The sequence below is a fragment of the Ornithodoros turicata genome, chromosome 4, assembly GCF_037126465.1.
Source record: "Ornithodoros turicata isolate Travis chromosome 4, ASM3712646v1, whole genome shotgun sequence".
Classification (NCBI taxonomy): Eukaryota; Metazoa; Arthropoda; class Arachnida; order Ixodida; family Argasidae; genus Ornithodoros; species Ornithodoros turicata.
In genome coordinates, this window is record NC_088204.1 from 20753316 (window position 1) to 20780815 (window position 27500).

A 27500-nucleotide genomic window follows, 5' to 3' on the forward strand; every position below is an offset into this window, starting at 1 on the left:
CAAATATGTAAACCGAAACCGATTAATTACCCGAAAAAATCATTAAGTGTTTACGCTTTTTTTTCTTCTTTAATATTTTTCGCTGAAGGTCCCGATACGTAAAACAGAGGTTCCGTAAGCGTGCGTAGTTATGTTGTTTTTTTTTTTATTAGTGAGCGTATGCAAATGTGCCGTTTCATGGCCCAAGGATCTTTACCAAAAAGAAAGTTCTTCGATGGTGTCCCCTGTTTACGAATTATTCAGCCGGGAGACCTCTTTGAAACATCCGGTAACTTCTCGGTGCGCCAAGTGAAGCCATATAGTCGCAAAGAGGTGCCGAGAGGAGAAAAAGTTTGGTACGATTTTGATTATTACTTGGAATTTGAATAGAAATGTTGAATAATAATGCTAACTACAAAATGAAAACAGTAATTTGAAACGTAATTTGAAATTAACTTGTGGCGAGTATTTTAAGGGGACTGACGAAGGAGAGGAGCCATGTTATGCGGTGATGGGAACCTTTTTTTGTTTCTTTTGCAGAAGAGGATGCGCTTGGACAAACAACCGCAGTTTTACGTACAGCAGGCGAGCAGTTTTCTCACGAGATAATTTAAACGAGGTGCGGAAGCTACAAGCTGATGCACCTGGCGACGCGCCACGGCGAGCAGAGAAACTATCAGAGGTGTGACCAAACAAAACTGACCAAAAGTGCTCTTTCTGTGTGACACATGTATATGTTGTTGCACTAAAAATTCACTTCGGAAACAGCACTGGGCGCATTTTCCGGTAGTATCCCGGTTAGTGACCATCACGTTGAACGGAACGCAAAGAAGTCGGCACCCCACTAAACGACAATGCGTCCGTTCATTCGTCCCTTGGAGTCACTAACTGAGGCGGTTGTACAGTACCGTATCGAAGACAGTGTTGACGTCGCTCTTGTAGGTGACATGCATCTCCATGAGAGTTAGAGAATCATACTTTTTGTCATACGTCTGGCGGATGGCGTCAGAGCTGAAGTTGGGGTATGGCGCTTTCACCTGCGGTCCTCCATTGCAGGACGCCTGTAAAAATGGATTATATTACACAACGGTGCGAGAATGTTTTAATTATAATAAGAAGAATAATGATTCTATTCGAAGAATACAGAACAAAGCTAGCCTGCTTGCCTGCTGCTAAAAGGCTTGTGTGGGTTGTGACAAAGGGAGAAAGATACCACCCCAAACATAAATAGAAGTATTCATAAAATACCAGCAGTGATGTCCCCAAGAAAAAGAGAAGAAAAAGCAATCCATGGGCTATGCAAAATAAGAGAGATCACTAATTAACAATAACCATCGAACGTTAGCTCATACACAGGTCTGCCTTTGACACTGCGGATGGATGTAAGGTTTAAAGAATCGGGTGCAAGATTGTTAAATACCTTTGAGATGTAATGCTGTCGCTGCCCTTTGCCGTAGTTTGTGAAGATGCGTGTTCGTGAATGTAAATCACTTTGTCGCAGCAGCTGAGTGCAACTCTTTAGTGTGTTAAAGGCAGGGTGTCGGAGCGAACCGAAAACCGGAATCGAAAACCGAAAAAAACCGCTATTTTGGTGCGAACCGGAACGGAATCGAAACCGTATACGTTTTTTTCGCTCAGGAGGGAAACCGAAAAATATATTTAACGGTTTTCGGTTCAAGAAAAAACTTCGCCGGTTTGGACTACGGATAGGCGAATGAAACAGACGTCGTGTGCTCTGAAGTCATGTCATGGATACTATACGAGGGTTACGGTTACGGTGGAATGTATGTCGGTATACTATGACCCTTAGGCTCCCTTTGTAATAGTTTATCGTTCGCGCACGCACACAGACTTAGAGGTAAATGTGACTCTCTAGCAATGTGCCGTAGTGTTCGTTTTAATTTGATCCCCGCAAACACTCCTCAACTCAACAGCGACCCAAGGGGGCTGCATAACAGCTTCTTTATCGGTAATGTCGCGCAACGCGTCCCTTGTTTGAGAGCAGCTAAGTTGAATACATTTACGTATACGCGAGGGCAAGCCCGTGCGAAGTGGCAACTCTTTTGTGGACAGGACACGAAGAAAATAAAACGGAGCCGTCGAACGCGTTTGTGAGTGAAGGTGTTCCTCGATTTGCGTCCTACTCGTGCGGTGGTGCTTGCTGGCTAGACAGTAGTAACAGACATTCGGATGGGACGCGATCGCTCCAATCCAGCAAGAAAGTACTTTACGTATGACATCACGACAAACAAGTCCGTTTGTAGCACGTGCTTCAAGAAAGGAGAAAGCCATTTAACAGACAGTAACCTACAGGGACCAGGAGCTACCAATTTCACAGCTGTCTATTAATATTAAATACCATGTATGCAGAATAAACGTGTTTACATTTTGTAACATTGATTTTTTTTTTGGGGGGGGGATGAATATTTCCAGCAGAAGCGGAACCGGTTAAAAACCGGTATGAACCGTTATTTTTTTGCTCCGGAGCAGAACCGGTACCGGATCGTTTGTGATGTAACCGGAACGAAAACCGGAACGAAAAACGTTTCGGTTCGACACCCTGGTTAAAGGGACTATCGCATCGGTCCCGGCCGATTCTGAAACTACAGTGTCATTTTGCGCGTCCTTCATTACCGGCAATGACGTCGAAAATCTGACGCGAATTAGTGAAGTAGTTCCTGTGCAATTTGATGTAATGCGTGGCAAGAGCAGACGACGGACGTTGAGAGCATTCGGGAATTCTCTCTCTGCAAGCCATAGAGTTAATATAGGGGGACTGTAGAGGACGAACTTGACGCGCTGTCAATGGGATTACCCTATCCCCGAGTGTGGCCGCCCGGGCGTAGCCATCCGTTGGTCATGGACAGTGTTGGTCGACGAATTTCTGCCCCCTAACTGCTGCGGAGCTGCTCCGTCTGTGCAGTCACGTGGGATAACATACGGCGAAACGGGCCGAAGAGCTTTCTAGCCGGCTGCCTCCCCACCGTCTATAAACCTCCTCTCCTATCAACAGTAGAATACAGTGAAGCATGGTCTCTACAACTTCACACACGAAGGATAGAAGTAATTGGTGGGAGGAATCAGTATACACAAAGTGGATCGTATGTCATTGAAACTCCGAAGCAAGATACACCAACATTTTTTTCTTACAAAAAAGGATTAATAATCTTTTGCGAAAACTTGTGACATTTTTGTAAATTAATTTGCGTAGTGTATATAATTCTGAGTCCATTCAGCTAACTCAAAAAACCTCTCGCTCTCAAAATGTTTCACCCAAGTCTCCTCCTCTCTTATTCTCCAGCTTGCATAATTGAAAGAATGAGTATAACTTCCTTTGTCAACGTGTGCTGTAAGGCTCACCTGACCGAATCGCACGATACAAACGACATCAAGTATACGGTTAGCCAACACTGATTCACAAGCACGATATGGGCGGGGAATGCAATTCTGATCACACTCCTCTCTCTCTCACACACACACACCTACATACATACATAAATGGTGTGGTGGGTCATTCCCCGCCGTTATGGCGCTACACTGCCACATTGCGCTTGTGGAAGGGATGAGAAAGTGATGATGATGGAAAGGTGTCCTATTAGAGTTCGTTCATTAGTCCAGTGCTGGAGAAGCAACAACTCGTAGGCCTTACAGCAGATGTGAGGGGGACCCCCTCACCATATGGCCCGAGAACTGGCGTTGACAGACGCGTTGCATCAGTTTCCATGCGGGGGCGCTCGCTACCGGGAGGACGTCATGGAGGACACCGTGCACACCACACGTGGAACAGATGCTGGACGCGCCGACACCGAGGAGGTGTTTGAAAACCGGTGGAAGACTGCGGCAAAGGAACGTGGCATTCGGCGGGGGAGAGTAACGGACAATGTGGTGTCAATGTGGTGGTGTCACGTTGCCATTGAGAGTGCATCTTGGGGCCAGTGAGGCTTGAGACGAGGTAACGGCGATGGCAGTCGAGAAGCACATGCTTGGTATCCGCCAAAACAGCACAGCGAGAGCAGAGCATAGAGTCGGAGCGGCCGATAAGATGCTTCAAGCGTGGGGTGAATGCAACCCCGTGACGAAGCCTGTGCACCAGCAATGCAAAATGGCTAGGCACAAGAGAAGGCATGGTGAAGCAAAGATCAGGGTCCATTTCACCCATAAGAACTCGTGATGGAACGTCACGGGACCATTGCGCATGAGCGAGAGTATAAGCGCAATGGAAAGGCACGCCAAATTGATTGTAATATTTCTAAGCAATCTTTGCGTTTGTGAACTTAATAATTAGAAGCAGCACTGAAAAGTCTGACGTAGAAGACATAGATTGGTTATCAGATTCCCCAAATGTACAAAAGTTTCCCGAAGTCCTAAAGGAAACTCACAACGTACACGTGGTGTCAAAGGTTACGAAAATGGCAGTACGAATGGCAGGCCTCCAAAGGGCATACTTTTATTTCAGATGTTTATAGCACATAATTATGAGATGACTTAGTTCATTAGAACTTTAGTTTTGCATGTGCCTTCACTTATTAGTTTGATTTGTAAAAGAAAAAAATCGAGACGTTAGTTCCGAGCCACTCGGGACTGGCTACTCCATGACGCGTTATTCGGAGAAGAAAGGGAAATTACACAAATCTATACACTTTGAAACGGAATTAATGAAAACATCGCCACAAAACCTGGCACCAAAAGTAACAGTGTAGGAGAGTCCACGTGCGAAATCTCAATGCAGAAAAAAAAAAAAAAAAAGAGAGAGAAGAGCGTCACAAAGTGTCAAAGAGGTCCGTCATGCCCAAGATTCGCGGACAAAAACTTAAAGCGTGCTTCGCCTGCATTACACCCATAGACGCAATGCAAACATATAATTTCATTTTGAAGGAGAACGCCGACACTTTTCACTGGTTCGCCACTTGATCCTGTAAGACCTATATACACGGAATTATGCCGGAAAGGAATTATCCGTATATCTATAAAGGCTTTTGTTCCTCCGGCGTTTGAAATCTTACGCATTGTACTGAATGGGACAGAAGTAGAAATCACGCTCCATCGTGATTTCACAGTCTTATACATCAAAATATATCAGCTTTACGTAATTTTCCACTGCAGTTTCACAACTAGGGGGACCATGTTTGGAACCTAAAGTGGATGTTTTGGTTCTGTAGCGAGCCAATTTTGTTCCCAAAGCGCGACTATACAATATGATACATCACACTTAAAGAGAGCTTAGCCTATCGACACTTTCGCGTGCGGGAAACCCGACGGTACATTTGAGCACGTGTAAATGGGAGGAGGAATAAAACTCGAAAGGGAGGTGAATTATCAGAGCACGCATTCTCCTCTGATAACCAACAGGGCAAGAGTGTTTGATGAAAATATCTACAACATAAACGTGTGCGTTCACGGCCAAAGAGTCTGAAGAACATTTCTGGTGACTTGTGCTTTAACAACAGAAAATACAAGGCTGCAGATATTGCGTTCCCATGAGGTTCGCCTTTTGGGAAATCGAACGCTCTCTTCTTCTTAGTATCAGTGTCTTAACTCTTTCTGACATTGCACTTACGCCGTTAAAAAGATGTACAAAAATTCTAATGGCTGTAGTGTACCGTTATTGCATTGTGATCTGCCCGCCGATGATTTCCTTTTCATCTTTACCTTATCTGTGGCAATTATCTTTTTTGTATGTATACAGTGTATGCTTACTCTTATGTTACCCACTCTTTCTTAATATTTCCTCGCAACACCACGGGGAAGCTTGGTCGCCACCAGCATGAAATTTGATGGGTACCTTAATGGCAGTAAAGTCGTATATTTTGTCTAACGACGTTATATACCTCTATTTAGGAGAAGCGAGGGCAAGGCAATTTTTCGTTTCTTCATGCATACACTTGTCTCGGTGACAGCATGCTTCATACGTGCATGGCCGAGCCGTTGCGCCTCCGGGAGATGTCCGGGAGCGTCATTCACGAACAAAATGTATGTCATCTTATTAAGGCATATGCCCCTATGTTCAACTCACTTAAATGCGTCGAACGCAACTGGGACCGAGCGCGTATAATCGTGTTGTGTCAATATTTTCTTGATTTCAAAAGCCGATCATGGCGGCGTAACAATGGCGTCCGGAAACTTAACACATTGCCAGAAGCGGGCTTCTTGATCCTTTCTCTAAGGAAATGCTCGCAGACATGCATCATTCTGTGCAGTTGCCTGCTTATTTTAGCGGCCTGTTTTGCGCGTGAAACAGTGCACCCTGGGCGATTTTTGCAAACACTCGAGGTGACGTTGTACTTCGCCTCCGACAAAGTACTGCCAATAGCATAAAATAACGTTCCCCCAAAGTTCCCATCACCATGGCGATATCCGATCATTCCTTTTTTTTTTTCGTTTTTTCAGCGTACACCAGGGGTGCCAAACTCATCCGTGTCTGCGGGCCGCATTGAACCACAGAGGAACCACGCAGGCCACACACGACTGCTTTGGAGTAGCCTGCTTCTGGTATACAGGCTATCCCAGAAGACGTGTCATTGAATTCTAATAAAAAAACAAACTCTACCTATCATGCGGTCATCCGCATTTGTTCTTACTTAGTTTTTGCCACCTCCTGGTGTGCATGTCATGTAACCTATGTTTAATTATATAATTTTTTGCAAAGTGAATTCGGAAATTTGCCATGTTAAGGTCACTTTTTTACCCCACCAACATGAAGAGCGTGCCGAATTCTGCCGTTTTCTGGGATACCCTGTAGATGCTCGAATTCACTCGGGAGATCACCAGGCCTGCCGGTCCGTATTTAGTAGCTTTGAAGGCACTAATATTACAAATAGGCCTTGCAGGGTTCGCTCAGAAGTTTGGTAGGATGAGTGTACGAGTAATACTAACCGAGTAAAAATCTGACGCCGAGACAGGTTTAGAGAGTCGTTAGCCAAGACATCGAAAGCAACACAGAGGCAGACAGGAAATGTCGAACTTTCAATTTTTTATCAGATGATTAGATGTTGAAATAACTTTTCATAACTTTCTGCGCAACGCAGAACGAAGAAATCGTTTGATTGGAGTCGTTTTCATCAGGTAAACGGAATGGTTCCTTGATATCGCATTTGTGAGATCCCTCCACGATACCTGTGTACAAACAAAACAAAATAAAAAGGAAGGAGAGAAAAAAAAAAGACGCTAATATGAACCGGTGCACCGTACCAAATCAGCGCTGTTTACAGAAACGCCCCGATCAAACAGCTCGCTTAAGGTGAAGTGATTGATTGATTGATTTTTAGAAGAAAAAAAGGAGATGTTAGGCTCGAGTCACTCGGGACTGGCTACTCCAGGACGCGCTATTAAGAAAGGGAAGGAAAGGGAAATTACACAAAACTCGACGCTTTGCAACGGAACGGAAACAGAATAAATGAGAACATCACCACCTAGCTTGGTACCAAAAGCGAAATCTCAATGCACAAAAACAAAGAGCGTCACAATCTGTCGGAGAGGTTCGTCGAGACGAGAAATTGCGCATGGGCGCGCATGGCAAGTATGAGCTGATTTGCTGGCCAGCACCCAAGAACCTTTCCGGTGGAGTATGGCCAGTGGCGTAGCCACGGGGGGGCTAGGGGGGGCTCGAGCCCCCCCTACCTGCCACGGACCGACCCACACAAATCGTGCAAATCCGAGAACATAATATATGTGTGTGTGGGGGGGGGGGGGGAGACCAGTGTGACGATCGCGAAAGTTCTTGCAGTTCATGGCGTCTATCTAAGAAGCGCTCTTGAATGGTTTTCAAAGTATGAGCTTTTCAAAATACTTCCAATCTCGTGACACCACCTCATTGGTCATGACAGCCTATACATGTAATTGTACTGTGAACGTCTAAATCAACTATTTTCGTTCCTTTTTTTAATCCTCAGTTTGCAGTGTGCACAAGTATGTGTGTTCCAAGAGGACTCGCTGTTGGGCACGTTGGTGACTATATATGAAGATCCAAAACACAGCGCGAGAAGACACGACGGAAGAAGAGAGGACAGGACAGGCGCTGAAGCACAGCGCCTGTCCTGTCCTCTCTTCTTCCGTCGTGTCTTCACGCGCTGTGTTTTGGATCTTCAAGTATGTGTGTGTTGTCGACACAGGATCAGCGGGTGGGGGGGGGGCGAGTTTTCGTATCGAGCCCCCCCTAACTTGGAGGTCTGGCTATGCCACTGAGTATGGACGATTATCCAGGCGGGACAGGGACGACACAAGGGTACAACGGTGTGCACTGTACCTCGGGCAATCTTGGAGTATATGATCCACGTCCTCAACTATACATCACACAGACCGCAGTTGGAGGACGGGACCATGCCGAGCTTAAAGGGAGACTCCGCACCAAAAACGTGTTGAGGTAACAGTGCGACATCAATCCGTACCGCATGATATTTCAGTGAACGCAATTTCACATCCCCAAGTGGCCCAGATGATTAGAAAATGAATATTTTCCTTCGTGTGATTAGGCGCTCCTCCACGGGAAAGCAGTCCAGCAACACTGTGCTTCACCTCACCGGTATTCCTCGTGTGCGGCTTTCTGTAGGTTTTGCTGTTACCACTGGTGAATATCTTAGAGCGAAATCGAGGAAGCAGACGACTGGTCATCCACGCGACACGAAGAAGTTACAACGCGCGTGCCCGAAAAACAGCCAGTGGCCCACACGAGACTACCGGTGACGTCACGCATGGTACAGGAGGTAGTAGAGGGAACCTTCAGAAGTTTCGGTTTCGTTTTGAGCTTCCCAGCTCTTTTGGCAACTAACGAGTCCCCGATTGCCAAACCAACTGTATTTCTCATTTCGGAAGAATGTGTCGAGCTTATTTACATAGTCATTATAATAGTTTCGGATTGTCCCGGAGTCTCCCTTTAAACAAAAGTCGTCCACTGTATGGCACGTTGAGGCGAAGCCTGTAGATGAGCGACGTGATGGGTCGAGGAAGCGCTGATGGCATATAAAAACGGAGATCTGGGTCCACCTTGCGCAGGAACGACGTAGAAGGGACACTGCTGCGCCAGTGTTCGCTGCACAGACGTTCGGTCTCATAAGAGTACCAATTGCTTGTTTCGCGTCCGCTTGGGTGAAATACGTAGGGTGCGTCGGTACGCCACGTGCCACATGAGCCCGTCTCGCAAGTAGGTCGGCAGCCTCATTCCCAGGGACGCCACAATGACCTGGGATCCACTGCAAGGTGATGTTATGTGTCTGTGTGACAGCACACAAATACTCCCTGAGGACGTCACACACCAGTAGAGCGAGGGAGCTCGACCTCATGGTGCACTGCCATAGAAATCTTACGGAGAGAGGCTAGAAGGAAAGGCGGGGAGGAGGATCGGAGGAGAGCAAAGAACTTGAACGGGGCTCTTCTCTCTCTCAGTGTATGCGCTCGGAGGCAGCCATATTGAATCAGCCGAGGAAACGTCGTGTGTTTCTAGCCCGTGAAAGCAGCCACAGTTCCGAAAACTGTTCCAACACTTGCTCGGTTGCTTCTGCTTCCCTTGACTACGTATTTTGTGAGTGTCCGCCTCTATCCAGGCTTGTAGTCAAGGCGGGTTGATCTGGTTGAGGCAGCGGCGGAGACGGCGTCCCCATGTGGCGTTCGTGTCGTGTTTTTGTTTCTTCGTGGATGTGTTTTCATATATCTCACGGTTTCATGGATTCGGGCTGTGTGTTACTGTTCCAAAAACATTTTTGGCGTTGTGTTTGCTGTATGCTTACGGGATTCCTTTTTTGCATGCGCCACGGCAACAGTAGCTGATTCAATATGGCGCTCCCCTCGCCCGTACGTCCCAGTTTCGGAGGTTTCCTTCTAGCATACTCCTTAAAATTTCTATGTGCACTGCAGAGCTTGGAGGGCGGTTTTAGAGTCACTGTATATGGTCCAGTGCATGGGTGGCTGACGGGACACAATTAAGGAAAGCGCCATAAGAATGGAATGCAGCTCGGCCGCTGCAGCCGACGTCGGGTGCGACAGCCTAGCGCTTCGATCAACCGACAGCTCAGGGATTACGAATGCACAGGTAGAGCCGGTCTGTGTCGATGAGCAGTCAGTAAAGATTTTAATTCTGCCTTCATCGCGATGAAGCTGGCTCAGAGTGAGTTGGCGAAGCACAACAATTGTTGTAGCCGATTTTCTGGAAGTCAAGCCAGGGACATTGACATGCACCGGTGGTGCCTGAAGGGCCCATGGTGGGACTGCGGGTAGAACAAGTTTTTTGTGCTATGGAATCAGGCTGCGGGGAGCTAAAACAGCTTGGCAGTATCCGGATGCTGGTCGCCGAAGAATGTCGCGCTCTAATGTGTGACGGTAGTGGCGAGTGGAGAGCCTCATGTAGTGCCCAAGAGATTGTGCCAGTTCTCCACAACTCCCCATAGAGCCCATAGTATAGCTAAATTCACACAACACTGGGCACACGACCAATGAGAGTGCAGCGATGGCTTCCTCAATCCTCCAATCAGAAGTCTTTCCGTCCGGCTCGCAGCCCGACCGGTTCTGGCTGTTGCTGACTTCTGCTTTCCATACTGGCCTGTACCGGCTACCCCCTCACCTCTAAGCCTCTAAGTCTACTAGCTTTCATGCACGTCGTAAAGTTATTCCGTGATTCCCAAACAACTGTGAAAAGTGTCGTAATGAACAAATTTATTTATACTGACACAATCGGCAGGTTGACACATGTACATGCACTGAGCGTACTGAGTCCATTGCGTAGCGCTTCCTAGCACACTGGAACAAAGTTCAAACTTGCAAAATACGCATATCGACACAGCTTATTCCCAGCAACGAACAACTGTCACATACTTGCGCACAATCGCTTGATCATCATGTCCTTGCCTGCTACACGTCAAACATAAAATGCTGCTTCATGAATCGTATTTTCTTGTCACCGCTATGCAGATCTGACGGCGCTCGAACATGTTCATCGAGCCAGAATTCACGACAACACTTCAGTTTGAAATCCGGTTGGCTCTTCGTAGACCGATGCTTGTGGCGAGACACAGTACAACACGATAAAAGACACCATAATACACGGATAAAACGGCGATCGGCGAACGCACTTGCCTCCCAACGAAAGACACCGCCAACGCGGCGCCCACCGTTCAGATTTCAAATGAAACCGCCGAAGGAGAACGCAGCACGCAGGCGAGGAAGCGCGAAGTGCCGTTTTCAAATTCTGGCAACCAATCCGGACACGCTTGTGGCGTCCGACCAATAGAGAGGCACGGATTGCTTCGTGCGCAGTAACACGCATTTTGATACAGATTTTGCGAGAGCTGTGGGGGGCTGATTGTGCCGTCCGCATGAAGACCAGCGAAGGGCCTTGGCTTCAGCCATGACAGGGACAGTTGGCGTTGATTTGTGGACACCAAGGCACTGTTTCATGCTCTTTGCAAGGACGGTTTCCAACACTTGTTCGGACGAAGGACAAAGGTTACGCAACACTGGAAGAGGGTACATCAACATTTGTCGTATGAGGGACCGGTGTAGACCCCGCAATGCCCTTGTAGAAACCCCCCAGCGGGCACCACAGAGGTATCGCAGGACACTCAGCCGAGACACAGCTCTACCTCTCAGACAACGAACCTCCGCTCTCCAGGACAGACAGCGGTCAAGAACCACACCAAGAAACTTATGGTGTATAACACGCCGCACGACATTCTCACCTATATGAAGCTGAAAGTTCTTGAAATGACGGCGAGTTAAAGGCAAAAAAACAGTATTCTCATGAGAGAGGTCCATGCCTCTGCTTTCCAGGAAAGCAGCAACAACATCAAGGACATACTGTAAGCGGCGCTGTAGCGCTGGCCACTGCTTGCCGGATGTCCATATGCATATATCGTAGCAGCTGGTAGAGCAGCCATCACGACATTGAAGAGGAGTGGGCTGAGGACCCCGCCCTGTGGGACACCTGCTGCTGTGCTGTGATGAGACGTTTCACCATCCGAAGTCATCACAAAGACAGTTCTACCACGTAGATAGTTGGCTATCCACCTGAGAGCTCGCCCAGTAACGCTCAGGGAGAAAAGCTTATGGCGTACATGGCCGTGGCTTGTAGTGTCATAGGCTCGCTTAATATCAAGGAATGCCGCCACAGTTAGTAGACCTTCCGATCTAGACTGTTCTACGTGGGTTACCACATTCAAGACACAATCCATATACAACGAGCTCTCCTGAAACCTGCCTGCGCCGGGTGTAGGAGCGTCGGGGACTCCAAAAACCAGTCCAGGCGGTCCAATATTAGCCTTTCCATTACCTTGCCCAAGCAGCTTGTGAGGCCAATGGGACGAAATGACGCCAGCTCCCTTGGCGACTTCCCTGGCTTCAAAACTGGGATAACTCGAGCCGCTTTCCATACGTCAGGCACGACACCAGTTCTCCAGGAGTCATTAATGAAGCACAGCAGTTTTTCAAGCGACGCATCCCCTAAGGAGGCTATGGCCTGATACGTAATCCCGTCGGCCCCAGGTGAGGATCCTTTCCTAGAGTGGGAGATTGCTGACTGTAACTCGTTGATGGTAAACTCCAGGTCCATGACAGGGTCACAAGCCATGCAGTCAAAATCAACACCACTAAGAGCAGCAACAACTGATTGCTTGTGGGCGTCAGTCGAAGAGGCACATGATGGCCGTGTGAGGAGGCAGCAGAACTCTTCACCAGCTGTAAGTTTCTGAGATATTCAAATGAAGCGCGAGAGCTCTGAAGGGAGCCTCTTGCTCAACAGGGCAACTAAGAGTCTTACCAATCTGCCATATTCTTTCGGTAGGTGTATAAGGGGAAAGCGTGGAACAGAATGACTTCCAGCTTTTGCGACCCATGCGCTGGAGGTGTTTTCGGATGACGCTACGAAGCCTACATACTTCCTGGTAGTCATGTTGACATCGTCCAGACTTAGTTAGACTAGTTGGACTTAGTCCAGACTTAGAGTTAATATCGTCCAGACTTGTCGCAGAGCAAAATAAATCTTCAGCTGTCGTGTTAAGAACCTTCCAGTTAGTAACTTTCTTGGTCTTACGAGGTCCTCGCAGCCCAGAGTGGCAGACAAGCAGCGGCATGTGGTCACTCCCCATGGTGTCCATATCTACTACCCAGTGAACCTCCCGGGCCAACGAAGGAGAACAAAAGGTGACATCAATACAGCTGGAGTACAAGGGCCCACGAAAAAAGGTCGGAGAGCCATCATTTAAAACGATAGCGTCAAAATCCTCCAAGCATTGCTGTAACAGCCGGCCCCGTACATCATCATGCGAGCTTCCCCATGCAGTACCATGGGCGTTGAAATCACCACACACGATGAAATGATTATGGAGAAGCCGAAACAAATCCGTGAACAGGTGATCTTCAATGCGTACCGGCGGAGCTATGTATACACTAGCAACAGTCATGCGTCTAGAGCGCAGACGCACGCTGCTCACGACATATTCAAAATCATCATCCGATGACCCACCAAGGAGTAGACTTGGAATGTCTTTTCTGACGCACAGCATCGCCCGACTAAGCCCTGTGCGTCTCTCAGAGCGGTATATAACATAATTTGAAAGTCTGAGAGAAGTCGGCACTCGGGCTTCACAAAGAGCGATGAGGGGAAACTGGTGACGATAAACGAAGTTTCGAAAGTCGCTTAACTTGTTTTGAAGCCCATTACAGTTCCACTGGAAAATGCAAGTCCTGGAATAGCCATCGCTGTTATCCGAGGGGCACGCTTGTTGGTAACGACTCAGAAGGGGCTCCAGCGTGAGTAACGCTTGCACTTCTGGAAGCTCAGTAAAAGAAGGTAACGACTTGAGTATTGAACGTAGGCAGCTAAGATAAGAGGCAAAATGTCCGTGAGAATGTCACAGTTCTCCCTATTACTGTTTCCTTGTGTGTCTCTGTGGCTAGGACATCCACCATGTGGCACGGACCGTGGCAAATCCGGTTGAGCTCGAGCTAAAGACGATATTCCACGAACACTGTTGAGAACAGCTTTTTCCGGGGCAACCACTTCAGCAAAAGACTTTTTTGGTGTGGGTCGCCGAGACTTTGGCGCTCTTTGCATAGTCCCTTGCGAAGTAGATTCCGCACGCGAAGGCGGGGAGGCGCTAGGCGGCGTCACTTTGACGTAGCTCGGGTTCGGACAAGCGGCTGTCTTGACATTGAGGTCGCCCGGTGACACCTTGCTGACGTGAACCGCAGCTGCAGCTCTTGCGACCTTGCACGCGCCATACGAAGCCACATGGTTCCCACCACAGTTGGCACATTTTGGCTCACGCCGTGATGTGCATGCTTTAAAATCATGAGGGCCTGCACAAATTTTACATCTCTGGGAACTGCGACAGTCACGCGCATAGTGACCGAACTTCTGGCAGTTGTAACACTGAACTGGAGGTGCAATGTACTCCGTTACTGGGTGCGTCCTGAAGCCCAAATTAACCTCAGTCGGCAGAGACTGTCCAGAGGCAAAAGTGAAGGTGAGGTACGGTGAAGTAATTGCGTGCTTCCAGTGACTTGTACGCTTTCACAATATCAGCTATGAACCGGCTCGGCGAAAATATTAGGTAAACTACAGTAATCGGCGGCCTGTTTTGTGGCTGGGCCGTCCAGTTGCCGATGTGTAGCGAACACAGGATGCAATGCTACCCACCTCATACGATACGCGGGAAAAAATTCAGCGGAACATGTCAAATAGTTATGAAAATACGTGGCGTCAAACTTCGTAGGAAGCGCAATGGTCGAAATGCCCACATCTGAATGATAATTCAGTAAGAAATAACCACCAATTAGTTTCAAATACTTTCAGCACCAATATGCCTCCTAGGGAAAAGGCTTTTATGTTTGAAAGAAAAAAATGGAGAGGTCGACCGGACAGTCCTGCATGATCCGGCGTAAAATCACTCAGGTGCGACACCGGCTGTGCTCCACTGCTACACCGCTCTAGACTATCTCCTTCCACAATACCAGTATAATTTTGAGCTATGAAGGAATCGGACAAGTGTCGCTACGAGACCAAGTTGTTTATGAAAGGTATACAACGTGACGATCTCTTTGCGCTACACATCGACAACTGGACAGCCCAGCAACAAAACATGCCGCCGATCACTGTAGTTTATCTAATATTTTCGCTGATCCCGTTTACAGCTGATATTGTGAAAACGTACACACCAGGATTCCAATTGCTTGCGTACGCCCCAACGATTTTCCCAAAGATAAGCAGCTTATCTGAATCTAGAGTCTGCCCTGTATTCCGAGCGGTGCTTCCACAGTTCGGATGGCTTTTTCGTAACTGTTTTTATATCCCTGCGATGTTCGTTCATGCGTGTGTGTGTCTTTCTTCCTGTGTCACCATTTTAAAGTGTTTTAAATGTTTTGTGTTGCGGTGTGTATTTTACGTAATAAATATTGATGACTGCATTGACTGGCTGCTCGTGTGTTTCCTTTCATTTCTCGAGACATCAGGTCACTCGATGTGTTGATAAGTAAATTTAAAAAAAATATCAGTTCAGTCATTTTTCCTCAAATAGTTATTGCGCCGATTTCCCTCCGGGGCAGATTACTGGCAACTGCTTCGCCGCAGACGTCAGTTCCCCTAGTGGAGCTTTTTTAAAAAAGCTACGAGAGCAACACAGATGACGTTTTTGTGTTGTTTGTCGTGTCGTGCCCTGTTGTTCAAGATGGGGAAGGTAAAGTCGCCGAACTGTTTCACGTGTGATGAAGTGGAGAACACAGAACATATATAAATTAACTGCTCCCGAAACAGTGTCCAACCTAATGACCTCAGAGCCGCCTTGGAAAGACTGGTCCACCGTCCTCTAGACTTAGGGAATGTCCTCGGAGAATGGCCGAGGGCTCTTAGACAGCGTGCGACAGCTGCTTTAATGACATTTCTTGTGGACATAGCAGCGCCTCTAACTTTTTAGACTTAGTGTTGTTGTTTTTTATCTTCAAGTGTTTTGGAGTAGCCGGCTCCTGTGTTTTGTAGGAGCCACCGTCTCCCTATTTTTCTTTTTAATTCCAACTCCAACTCCTCGTTTTTGCATTTGAGTTATACGGCCAGGCAGACGCCCTCTGGAAGAGAGTACTATATGACTACTGGATTGATCTAAGATCCACGAATTAGCTCCATAATTAGGGAATTTTGCGCAAAAGTGAGATTGCAGTACGGGTGACAATCCTCGTTAGAAGCCATTTTATCCTTTAAGATAAAATGGCTTAAAAAACGAGCGTGTGCCGTGAAATATCCATCCCTGAATTGCGATATGCAAATGAGCCGAAACCGAAAAAGCGCGCTTCAAGAGCGCATCATTTACGTAAAGTGCTTTATATGGCCAGCAGAGGGGCCAATCATCTACATCTCTCCAAATCACGTGGCCCTCTGACGTGTAATGAGCGCTGTGCTCGTCGCGGTTTCGGTTTCCGCTCATTTGAATGTCAAAATTCGGGGATTGACATTTTAACGCACGTAAGTGTTTCAGGATTTGTTAAACGTCGAATGGCTTTCAACGAGGAAAGCCTTTGATTCTCCTATCTCGCTTGTGCGCGAAATCTCCCACTTAAAGAGTTAATTAATGAAATTTAGGTAATTAATCACGTTGTAGTTGCATACTTTAGTCGATATCATGTCCGGCATAACCGGTATAACTCAATTGAAACCATAACCATATCATCCGGTATAACTCAATTGAAAAACCACATATGTGCCGCTCTCACAGATTTAACTTATGGAAAGCATAAAAATGAAACATCCTGTATGTATGGTACCCTAGTCTAGTGACGCCTCTGTCAATGTTGCTTTTCAATAAATATCGAAATCCCTATACCAACTCGCCTAACTTCTCAATCATTTCTGTTAAGTTGGCTCCCACGATCACCGAAGGACGCTTGCCCGCTCGGCATATTTCCACGGTTACATCCCATTTCGCCTATTCCCATTTTGCCTAACCCGGATTATCGGATTAAAGAGGCGGGAGGGGTAACAGCCATTAGGCGAAATGGGACTGCCGTGCAATCTCATTAGGCAAAACGGGACGGTCGGCAAGTGGGCGTTACTTACACGCTCCGACACGATGATGACGTGTGCAAGAAATGAATGTGCTCGTCGGACAACTACCTTACGTCGTCCGAAACAAAGACCCTTTACATTTGCAAATATAAGGTGTAAATATAATGTACAAATATAACAAAAACATTTTACATAGTGACTCCTGATGGGCAACATGACGAATGAAACAAGGTTTCGAGCCATGTTCAGTGTCACCTGAGCGATGTTAAATATGGAAACTGGTGTCACTATAGTCGTGTTTAATTTAACTCTTTTTTTTTTCTTTCGTGTTAGCGCGGCGAAGCTATGAGCGACGGCGAGGTGGCTATGAGCGAGATGTGGCTATGTGGAGATGAGAGGTGGCTATGAGCGACGTACAGATGAGAACAGATGGAGAGAGGACAGCAGGAAGGAGTGGGGGGATAGGGGGTTAATATGCGTCTTGGGCAGACTTCAGGGGGAACTGTGCCGGTATTCGTCTCGAAAGTCTTCGGAAAACCCAGGGAAAACCTCAGACAGCACAACCGGTGGTAGGATTCGAACCCGCCGCCTCCCAGTTAGCACGACACCACCGAGCGAGACGCCTTAACCCACGTTCAACCTAACTACCGTACTTTCCGGTGTATAGCGCGCGCGTTATTCGGTAAAAAGGTGCTCTGAAGAGGGCCTGCGCATTATCTAACGGTGGGAGTTATACACGGAAATATTTTCCGACAGGAATTCCTTTTCTGGTCGGTGTCGTACAAATTCTAGTCTCCTCCAGGGTGTGCTGTGAATTTCTCCCAAATCACTTAGGGTCAGTTGAAAAAGCCGGCGTAGGGCGTTGGAATTAATAAAAAGTTGTGATACTACTTAAGAATGTCATTGAGCAGTCAATAATTCAGAATGGCGAACGGGACATGATGTCGTACCTCGATGCCGTGGGACATCTAATGCATATTGAGTAGAGCTGCAAATTTGGAAGAATTTTGAAGTGCAGAAAACAAAGCTGCCCTTTTAATTAAAAAAAATGTAAATAAAAACTATGTTTTCACTCTTGCACAGTCTATATTTGTGAACCAACAGATGAGGGAAGAAACCCTAGTGTAATATGAATTATAAATACAGACCTCATGCTTCAGTGAAACCAACAAGGTTGCATGTAAAGTTATATGAAGATTCAAAATTGACTTTTGGCAGCATGCCAGAGGACCGCCTTCTTTCTTACGTAACACGGATTAGTAGGCGAAGTGGGACTGTCTGCAGCATACATTAGGCCAAATGGGACCCCCTGCAGTTCGGGGTCGGTGAACCTGCTAAGGGATGGCGAGATAATCTGCTAAGAAGCATTAGGCAAAATGGGAATAGGCGAAATGGGAAGACACGATTTCCACAAGGTCGTATCCCCATTGAGGAGGGCTTATAAGCGAAAACATTAAAAAATCCACGCCTAAAATTCCACCCTTCGAAATCAATTTTCTGAAATAAACCGTTTAAAAATACACGTCCTCAAAATAAACGCTGTGAAAATAAATCATGGTTAGGCTTAGGAAGGTAATGCTCCGTATCATAGTAGTGATAGCCGTATGGGCGACACGATGTTCTTTTCGGCGAAACATGCTATTATGAAGAAGAACAGTCTCTGTTCGAAATATCGGCGGCTCCTGTCCTGAGGCAACTCCCTTCCTACATGCTATTATGATGTTTCTTACTCATGTTTGTATTGCTATCAATTACATAACAACTTAGGATTTCGAAATATCCAGTGAAAGTGATGACGACGATGCGCGTATGAATACAGGACACACACACTTGATCATACCTGGGTAGTAATAGCATTACTGTAATAAAATTACAGTAATGAATTACTTTTTCTGGTAATTTGTAATGTAATTTAATTACATTTGGGCTGTAATTTTAATGACATTACTCATTACTTTTTACAAAAGAATCGAGTGTGTGTTCTGTGTTGGCACTTGGCAGAGAGAGAGTTGGGGGACTGGCAAGTGAAAAGAATTCCAACGGCACTATGAACGGTGACGCACTCAATCGGCACGTGGAACGTCAATTCCCTTCTACGAGCCAGTTGCCTTATGCAGGGCACTCACAAACAAACGTTGTTAGGTCAACGGTTTGTAGCCCTGGAGAATCATTGTTTGCGGGCCCCATCCTCCTGACAATCTTCCTGTTGTCGTGATACATTGTGTCTCCTTCGTCTCTACATTGTGGAACGATACGTCATACGTGGCACACTAGCATGACATGTAGAAGAGACAAATAGAAGAGTACAAGCTAACTGTTGATACATTGTAAGCATACATTTTTTTCCTCGAATTTCGGGGAGGGCAAGTTTCGTCAACTTGTGTGTCCCTTGTGCCTTCCACAAACTCGGGAACATGTATGTCAATAATGGTAAAGTAATGACTTTGTAGTGTCATTACTTGTTCGTAGTAACTGTAATGTAATTTTATTACGTTTCAATTGCATTCGCACTGGTAAAAGAAAGGCCAAGAAAGCGCGCACACACACGGAAAATAGAAACGCAAAATCAGAAAACATACCAAAGAATGGCCAAACTCTCCTGATAGTCGGCTCTATATTAGACTATATTACACCGATGTCGCGCGTTACTTGCACTGCTAAAACAGAACATCACCGAATAATACGCTCCCGGGCATCCGTCAGTCTGAATGATATCAGCCCCCCGCCCCCCTACTAAGTTGGCAAAACTTGTCAACGGATCACATACAGACAGACAAGCTACTTCCGGTGTACCGAAATCCTCGTTCACAGTTATAGCCCTGGTTAGCCCCAAGCGCGAGGAGGGTACTATTTTCCGCGGCGGACGTAGAGACGTCGGCTGTCCACCAATCAGGGACCATGGATATTAAAAGATTTATTTCGAAGCGTTTATTCTTCAAAGTTTATTTTTCGGAGTTTATTTCGACAGCGTGGATTTTCTCATGATTTATATTGAAGAGTTTATTTTGCAAATTTGATATTTAAGAGATTTATTTTTGAACGTTTTATTTTTACATGATTTATTTCGGCGTCATCCCCCTTGTACGGGGGAGACGCTCTCTAGCCGCTGATATGTAACCTTGTTGCTCGTCGCTGTAAATAAATGGTTGTTTAGTCTTCATGTAACGTGGCCGCAGTACTTTTTTTTCTTCGGGATGGATTCCTTTTTCCTCTTGACACACGAACCAAGTTTAACTATTTCTCATTATCGTCACTTTATGTGTGTGTCCTCCATCATTTATTTTTGTTATTGTATGCAAGGAGGTTTCAAATTATTGAACACTTATTTCCTCCTCCTTTCTAGTACACACTAATGAGCATCGTACATGTATTATTCACAAAATATTATCTCCCTTGACGCTTTTCCGATAACCAAAACAATAATTATTGTGTTCTCAATCTGTTTATCAAGGTTCATCTAACATACGCATAAGAAAGCGCTACGTTCAGTCGGACACCGCCCCCGCATGACATTCAGTCACGGTCAAGGTCGCGCGACAAACAACTTTTGATATCATGCAGCTCAGTTCTACATTTCCAGGTGTGATTTTTTACATTACTTAGTGAGTGCACTAATATGCCATTACCGATATCGCGTATATCTTGACACCTGGTCATGGTATCGTGATCGCGAGAGTGCGATAAGTCATAATCGTTCGTGTGAAGTCCGTCTGGCGGCGTGATCGTCTGCGAGCGTCAACTTTTATCGCATCGAGCCGTTTGATTATTTCAAGCTGTTCGAAATATTGCGATCGCACTATTGCGATACCGGGAGCGATATCGGCCTTCACGTGAGTTCATAGTGCGTGTGTGATCGATGCGCGCTTATCAGATGATTGTGAGTGATCGTGGACCAAAATGCCAACATTTTGCAACAGCTCGCGCTTAAGAATATTAAATGCTTTTGTTTGGAATCAGGTGTTGTATGCGTCATGTTCAAACAAGTGTCGGCGCACATACTTCTAAAAATGTAGGTAACTCTCGCAAGCACCGGAATCACTGGTACAGTTTGCTTATTGAAGAAAGCAATGCAATGGTTTCTAATGCTGATCGACTACACCTCTGCCTTCTGTGGAACAGTGGTAACAGTGGTAAGTTAAAGACAGCGAAAATTATCCTCTGCTCATCGACGGCGATTTCGTGTTTGAATAAACATGGTGTCCGGTGTTTGATTCCTAAATAGGTCACAGCCTCCCGAATGAGTTTCCGACCGATTCGGGTTAAATCCGATTTCTCCTCGAATTCTAATCACGTATGACGTTGTCTCACGTATCAGGTACACGACTTAGTAGTGACCTGTGCACACGTCTGGTGAAAACAATATTTGAGTGAATAATAAACTATGTGAAACACATATGATGTTACGATATGCGGTATTTCGTTACAACACTTCGCAAGAAATGCATGTTTGACAAATATGTGCCCCCTTTAAACTACGGGCTATTTCCTGGGCAGAAAGAAAGAAAAAATAAATAAATAACCCGACAACAAAAGTTGTATGAATAGCGCCCGATCTCATTTCGAATTTCAGATTGGAAAATAGCACCCTATTCCCTTTTCATCCCCCCCTTCCACCGAAATCGGAAAATGCATTTAAGCCGAAAAAAGTCATATACTAATTATATTCCATTGTCACAAACATCCTAAATAAGCAGCAAGGATTCGCAAGCGACGCTATTTGCGACCCTATAAATCCCTATTGCGCAGTCGCGACAACATTCACTCAACGTATACAGGGTGTTTCACCTAACAATAATATATATATATAACAAATAATAATAAATAATAAATCACCTAATAAAAAATTCTAACTGGCGATGTACTCGCTGGAGGATTGTGGTACTTTCGGCAATTATATTCTGGAAGCTTTTGCCAACATTGAGGAAGACTTTGGACAATTTTTAATTGCGATAATTTTTTTTTTTCAAATGAACTTTGAATATTGCCAAGCGAACCTTGCTTTTTTTTTCATTTTACAGATATATCAAGTCCTCTACGGATAACCGCAAACCCAACAAAAACTATGCACAGTACCGCAACAGAAATAGTCGGGAAAAAAAGATAGCAAAAAGGATGTTTTAGCCCCGCCTGCTAGCCGTAACAGCCGTGTGAGCCTTCCCCCTTCCCCCTTTCATCCTGTCCCCGAACAGCGTGCCTCCAAGCTAGGCAGTCAGATCGCTCGAAATACCCCCCCGCGCCTGCTTGATTTTCGCAAAGAAGCGCATGCGAAATGTGTGTCTACACTCTTAAAAATGAACTTCACCACATAGCACGCTCCTAGCCAACCATCATCCCGGGTGATATCGTTCCCTTCCTTGATTTGTTGAAAACGGGAGGCGTACGCCTTTTTGTGACACTTATGCAGAAAGGTTAATTGTCACAAAAAGGCGTACGCCTCCCGTTTTACACAAATCATGTCAGAGAACGATGTCACTCGGGATGATGGTTGGCTTGGGGCGTGCTCTGTGGTGAAGTTCATTTTTAAGAGTGTAGACAAGGAAGTGTCCCCGCCTTCATTTGTTTTGCCTTCCTTGTGATAAGACTGTCGTTTTGTTTTCTTTGTGATAAGTCGGTTGTCACCAGCACCAAGGTCAAAGCGGGGGAAAGGAAGGTAAAACAAGAGGCGCGGGAACAGTTCCTCCTTGCCCCGCAACTTCCGTGCGCTCTTCTTTGCGACAATCAAGGAGGCGGGGCTAAAGCCGAATTTTTACCAATTTTTTCGAGTATTTCTGTTGCGATTCTGTGCATAGTTTTTGTTGGGTCTGCGGTTATCCGTGGAGGACTTCATGTTTCTGTAAAAAACGTGAGGTTCGCTTGCCAATTTTCAAGGTTCAATTGAGCGACACAGCGAGGAACAATGTCACTTGTGAGTTTAGTGTCTCACATTTTATGCGTATTAGCACTAAACATGTTATCCTTCGCTCTTTAGTCCATTTTAAAGCGACACGATTTTTCGCACCTCTCCGCGGGAATGAGAAACGCCGCAAGATCGGTTGGAAGATCTGGAATATCGTGAGGAAGATACGGAAGATGAGGTGGTCAGTGGTGTACCACGAGCGGGACGCTGTCGCTGCCAGTCCCCAACAAATAATAAAGTGGAAATGTTACATAAAATGCGAAATCAGACAGAGCTAAAGCTGTTTTATGGCTCGAAATGGGTTCGAAAGGAGAAAGAGCAGTCAAACTGTGGGTTGGGAAACGAATGTCTTTGCGGAATGGAAAGCTCACCATAATCATTCCATCATCATGCACATCCATCTGCAGCACGCAGGGCGCTTGTTCGTCGAGAGTGCAGCCTAGAGGTCTACTATCCCTTTTGTCGGTCTCTCGCTGGAAGATGTTTCTGTTGCCTGGAGACGCGTTATATTCCAGGAAGGGTGCGACTGTATTTCCGTATGTCTTGTCATCCTTGCGAAAGCGGTAATAGGCCCTGCGAAGAATGATGCTGGTAACATGTCTCTGACTCTGAGGCCGACGAGAGCGTGACACTCATTACGTCGTACAAAGAAAGCTGTGTGTGTGCAGAGTAAAATTCGTAATAACTAAGCGCGAAACATATGTGACAGATGGCGGCGTCTGCTAGTAAAAAGGAAGAAACAAAATGGAAGGCAGCTGTTCTGCATGTTTTTCTGCATGCTTTCATGTGTGCAATTTGTTTCCCTGAAGAAAACTCACATAAGCATGCACTCTTAAAAACGAACTTCACCGCTAAGCACGCTCCACGCCAATCATAATCTGGAATGATATCGTTATCTGCCCCGATTTGTTGTAAACGGGAGGTGTACGCCTTTTCTGTGACAATTATGAACAACATAAGTGTCACAAAAAGGCGTACGCCTCCCGTTTTCAAGAAATCAGGGCAGATAACGATATCATTCGAGATGATGGTTGGCTAGGATCGTGCTACGCGGTGAAGTTCATTCTTAAGAGAGTGTGGCTCCGCGCCTTCACCCTTAACCCGCCCCTCCGGATATAACGAGGACGAGAAGGTATGATTGCACGTCACCTATGACGTTACAGAGGGAACTTGTTTGGCGCCGTAAACCAGTTTTGCCAGTTCTCCCACACTCTTAAAAATGAACTTCACCACATAGCACGCCCCAAGCCAACCATCATCCCGAGTGACATCGTTCTCTGACATGATTTGTGTAAAACGGGAGGCGTACGCCTTTTTGTGACAATTAACATTTCTGCATAAGTGTCACAAAAAGGCGTACGCCTCCCGTTTTCAACAAATCAAGGAAGGGAACGATATCACCCGGGATGATGGTTGGCTAGGAGCGTGCTATGTGGTGAAGTTCATTTTTAAGAGTGCAGAGAATTGGCGATAGAAGAAGCGGCCGAATCATAACCGAGCCAGGAGCAATGCTTTGTCAGAACCCCGAACAGCCGAGTAGCAGCATAGGCGGGCATTTTCCTCACTCATCCTCACCTCACAAAGCACATACTTTATTGGCCTCACTCACCCTCACCAAATTTTCCTCACCAGTAACTAAACCGCAGTCACCCTCACATTCCATTTTATATTTTGCCCTCAAAAACCTCACCTCAGGGCATCGGGATCCCGAGAGGCCTCACCATCCTCATCCTCACATGCCTTCACCTCATGAGGCTATTCACAACACTGATGGCCTCACGTATCTTCACCTCATGAGGGTCCTCATCCTCACGTGTCCTCACCTCATAAGGGCCCTCATGTCCTCACGGCGCCTCACGTACTTTTGCCTAATGAGGAACCACATGGCCTCACGAGTCCTCATCCTCACGTGCCCTCACCTCATGGGGCCCTCATGGCCTCACGACCCCTCATCCTCACGAGCCCTCGCCTCGTGAATACCCCATGGCCTGACATGTCTTCAAGTTACTAGGAGCCACATGAGCCTCAAAAGAACTTTCCGTCATGTTCACATGACACGTCGGTGTTGAACTACTGTGCCGGTAGTAGGTACTAATGATACTGCGCGGCATTAAACTGTTTGTAGGGTTTCGTGCTGTGCTTGGATAAATTTGGTATCAGTTGTTACTGTCACAGTGAGTTTTAACGTTAGTGTTTGGGATCAACAAAGAGGAGCCCGAACCCGTCACTTCATTCGTGAGGTCCCTCACGAAAGGCCTCATCCGTGAGGCTCCTCACAGAATACGTTGTACCCTCACGTATTGATGGCCTCACGACGACTGGCCTCATGAGGGCCCTCACGTTGGGCCTTATGAGGGACAATGACTCACGACTGTCCTCGTGAGGAACGTTTTGCGTGGTCTGCCCTCACTCACCCTCACCTCATCGTCGTGAGGTGAGGGTGAGGCATCTTCATGAGGGTCCTCATGAGTGAGGACGTCCAGCTATGCTGGTCCGTAGTATCCATCGGTTTGCATTTCCCACATGAACACCTGCACTACGAAAAAACGGCGCTTGTTTCGGCGTACACAAGTGCTTCTCCCTGATACATGTAAATTTCACAAACCAGTCCGTGTTCACGGCACGGTGAGGTACAGGTGAGGACGAATCTCACTCCGGTAAATCTCTGGACGAGGAATCTTCTGCTGCGAACATAGGTGGGCATTTTCCTGCGGCTTCACTCATCCTCACCTCATGAAGCACGGACTTTACCAGCCTCACTCACCCTCGCCAAATTTTCCTCACCAGTAACTTAACCTTAATTTTTTAACTTAAAATTTTTCCCTCACGAACCTCACTTCAGGGCATCGGGATCCCGAAAGGCCTCACCATCCTCATCCTCACATGCCTTCACCTCATGAGGCTATTCACGACCCTCATGGCCTCACGTATCTTCACCTCATGAGGGTCCTCATCCTCACTTGTCCTCACCTCATGAGGGCTCTGATGGCCTCAGGAGCCCTTATCCTCACGTGCCCTCACCTCATGAGGGCCCTCATGTCCTCACAGCGCCTCACGTACTTTCGCCTAATGAGGACCCACATGGCCTCGCGTGTCCGCATCCTCACGTGCCCTCACCTCATGAGGGCCCTCATGGCCTCATGTACCTTCACCTCATGAGGACCCACATGGCCTCATGTGTCTTCAAGTAACTAGGAGACATGTACGTGAGCCTCAAAAGAACTTTCCGTCATGTTCACATGAGACGTCGGCGTTTATCTATTGTGTCGGTAGTTGGTACTAATGATACTGCGCGGCATTACATAGCATTACAGCATACAGCATACAGGGTTTCGTGCTGTGCTTGGATAAATGTGATGACAGTTGTTATTGTCACAGTGAGGTTTAACGTTAGTGTTTGGCATCAGTGGAGCCCGAAATACTACAGTGCAGATGTACCGTTACGGAAATGATCGGGTGGTGGCAGGAAATAGTGCTTGAAGAGATCCTGTACTCGATTCTCAGAACCGTATGACGCTGCTGCCAGAATCGGAGGATCGCGCTCACAGCTGAAGTGTTTGGGCACAACGATGGTACTTAATTGCACCTGCAATCAGGTCGTGCCGTTTTGTTGTAGTTTTTTCTTCTCCTTCTTTTACATTTCAAAGGCGCGCTACAGTCACGGGGATTCCAGCTTTCCTGGCTTCGTTTTGAGGAGACAAAGAAAGATTTTGAAAATTCTTACAACTCTACGATGAAAAACCCGTGACTGGGGAAAAGACGAAAAACAGACCACGCACACAAACTCTCAATTTCAACGTCTGTTTTTCGTCTCTTCCCCAGTCTCGTTTTTTTCATCATAGATCTTTTTGATTGTTATTTGTTTGTTCTGCTTTGTTAGTTCCTTCCTTAGTACTTCCTTCATTATTGCTGTCGCACAGACTATGGGGAGCCCGGTAAAGGCTGCTTTATATTGAGCTTTATGCTATTAAGAACAAGGGATGTCAAAATAAAAAGAAAGCCTCGTTACATTCTCAGCAGCGGTAACATTTGTTTAAAAAGAAAATACAAAAACACCGCACATGGCTGCTATTCCAGTAAACAGGCAGAAAAACGAATCAACAAGAGGTAGTGTGGCGCTCAAAACACGACTTCGAAATCGTGTTCCCTATTCTCGGGGTTTTATCTTATGCAACAACATAACGTGACCGCCTAAGAGAGTCATGACTTATCTGTAAGGTCACTAATGAAAAAGTCGCATGCCCCTTTGAAGTGAGATTCTTCATGGTAGCCTTCATACAGGGTGGTCCACCAACCCTGATAAAAATTCATAGTAAAAAACGTAGGCCCTGGAGAGACATGCGGTGAAGGGATTTTTTTCTGCCAGTAACTTTTGTCACATATATTTGTAATATTTTTATTTCATTTCATTTGACGGAAAGTTAATTTCTTGAATTGAACTCCGAAATTTCCCAAGGCAATCTAACGTATTCTTTGTGGAAATTGGTTCCCCGTCGTCATTTTACTAAGTATAGCGCATAACCCCACTCGTAATGCAATGGCAATTGCCGAAATAAATTCGCCGAAAATCGTGGAAATGAGAGCCCTTGGCACCGCCTCTTTTTCGACGGCTCTAAGTTTGAGCGCAAAGCTGCGAAGAAAGGGGGTTAC

The 27500-nt window shown here is 46.3% G+C and overlaps 1 protein-coding gene across 2 annotated transcripts in view; it reads right to left on the reverse strand.

Moving 5' to 3' along the window:
• The window catches only part of LOC135391296 (uncharacterized), an 84560-nt gene that overhangs the window by 17822 nt on the left and 39238 nt on the right, over positions 1 to 27500 (reverse strand). For both annotated transcript variants that reach the window (XM_064621511.1, XM_064621510.1), the window contains 2 exons: positions 23222 to 23423; positions 888 to 1040 (listed from right to left, as the gene is read on the reverse strand). In XM_064621511.1, the coding sequence (XP_064477581.1) occupies positions 888 to 1040; positions 23222 to 23423 (355 nt within the window). The remainder of the gene's footprint in view (positions 1 to 887; positions 1041 to 23221; positions 23424 to 27500) is intronic.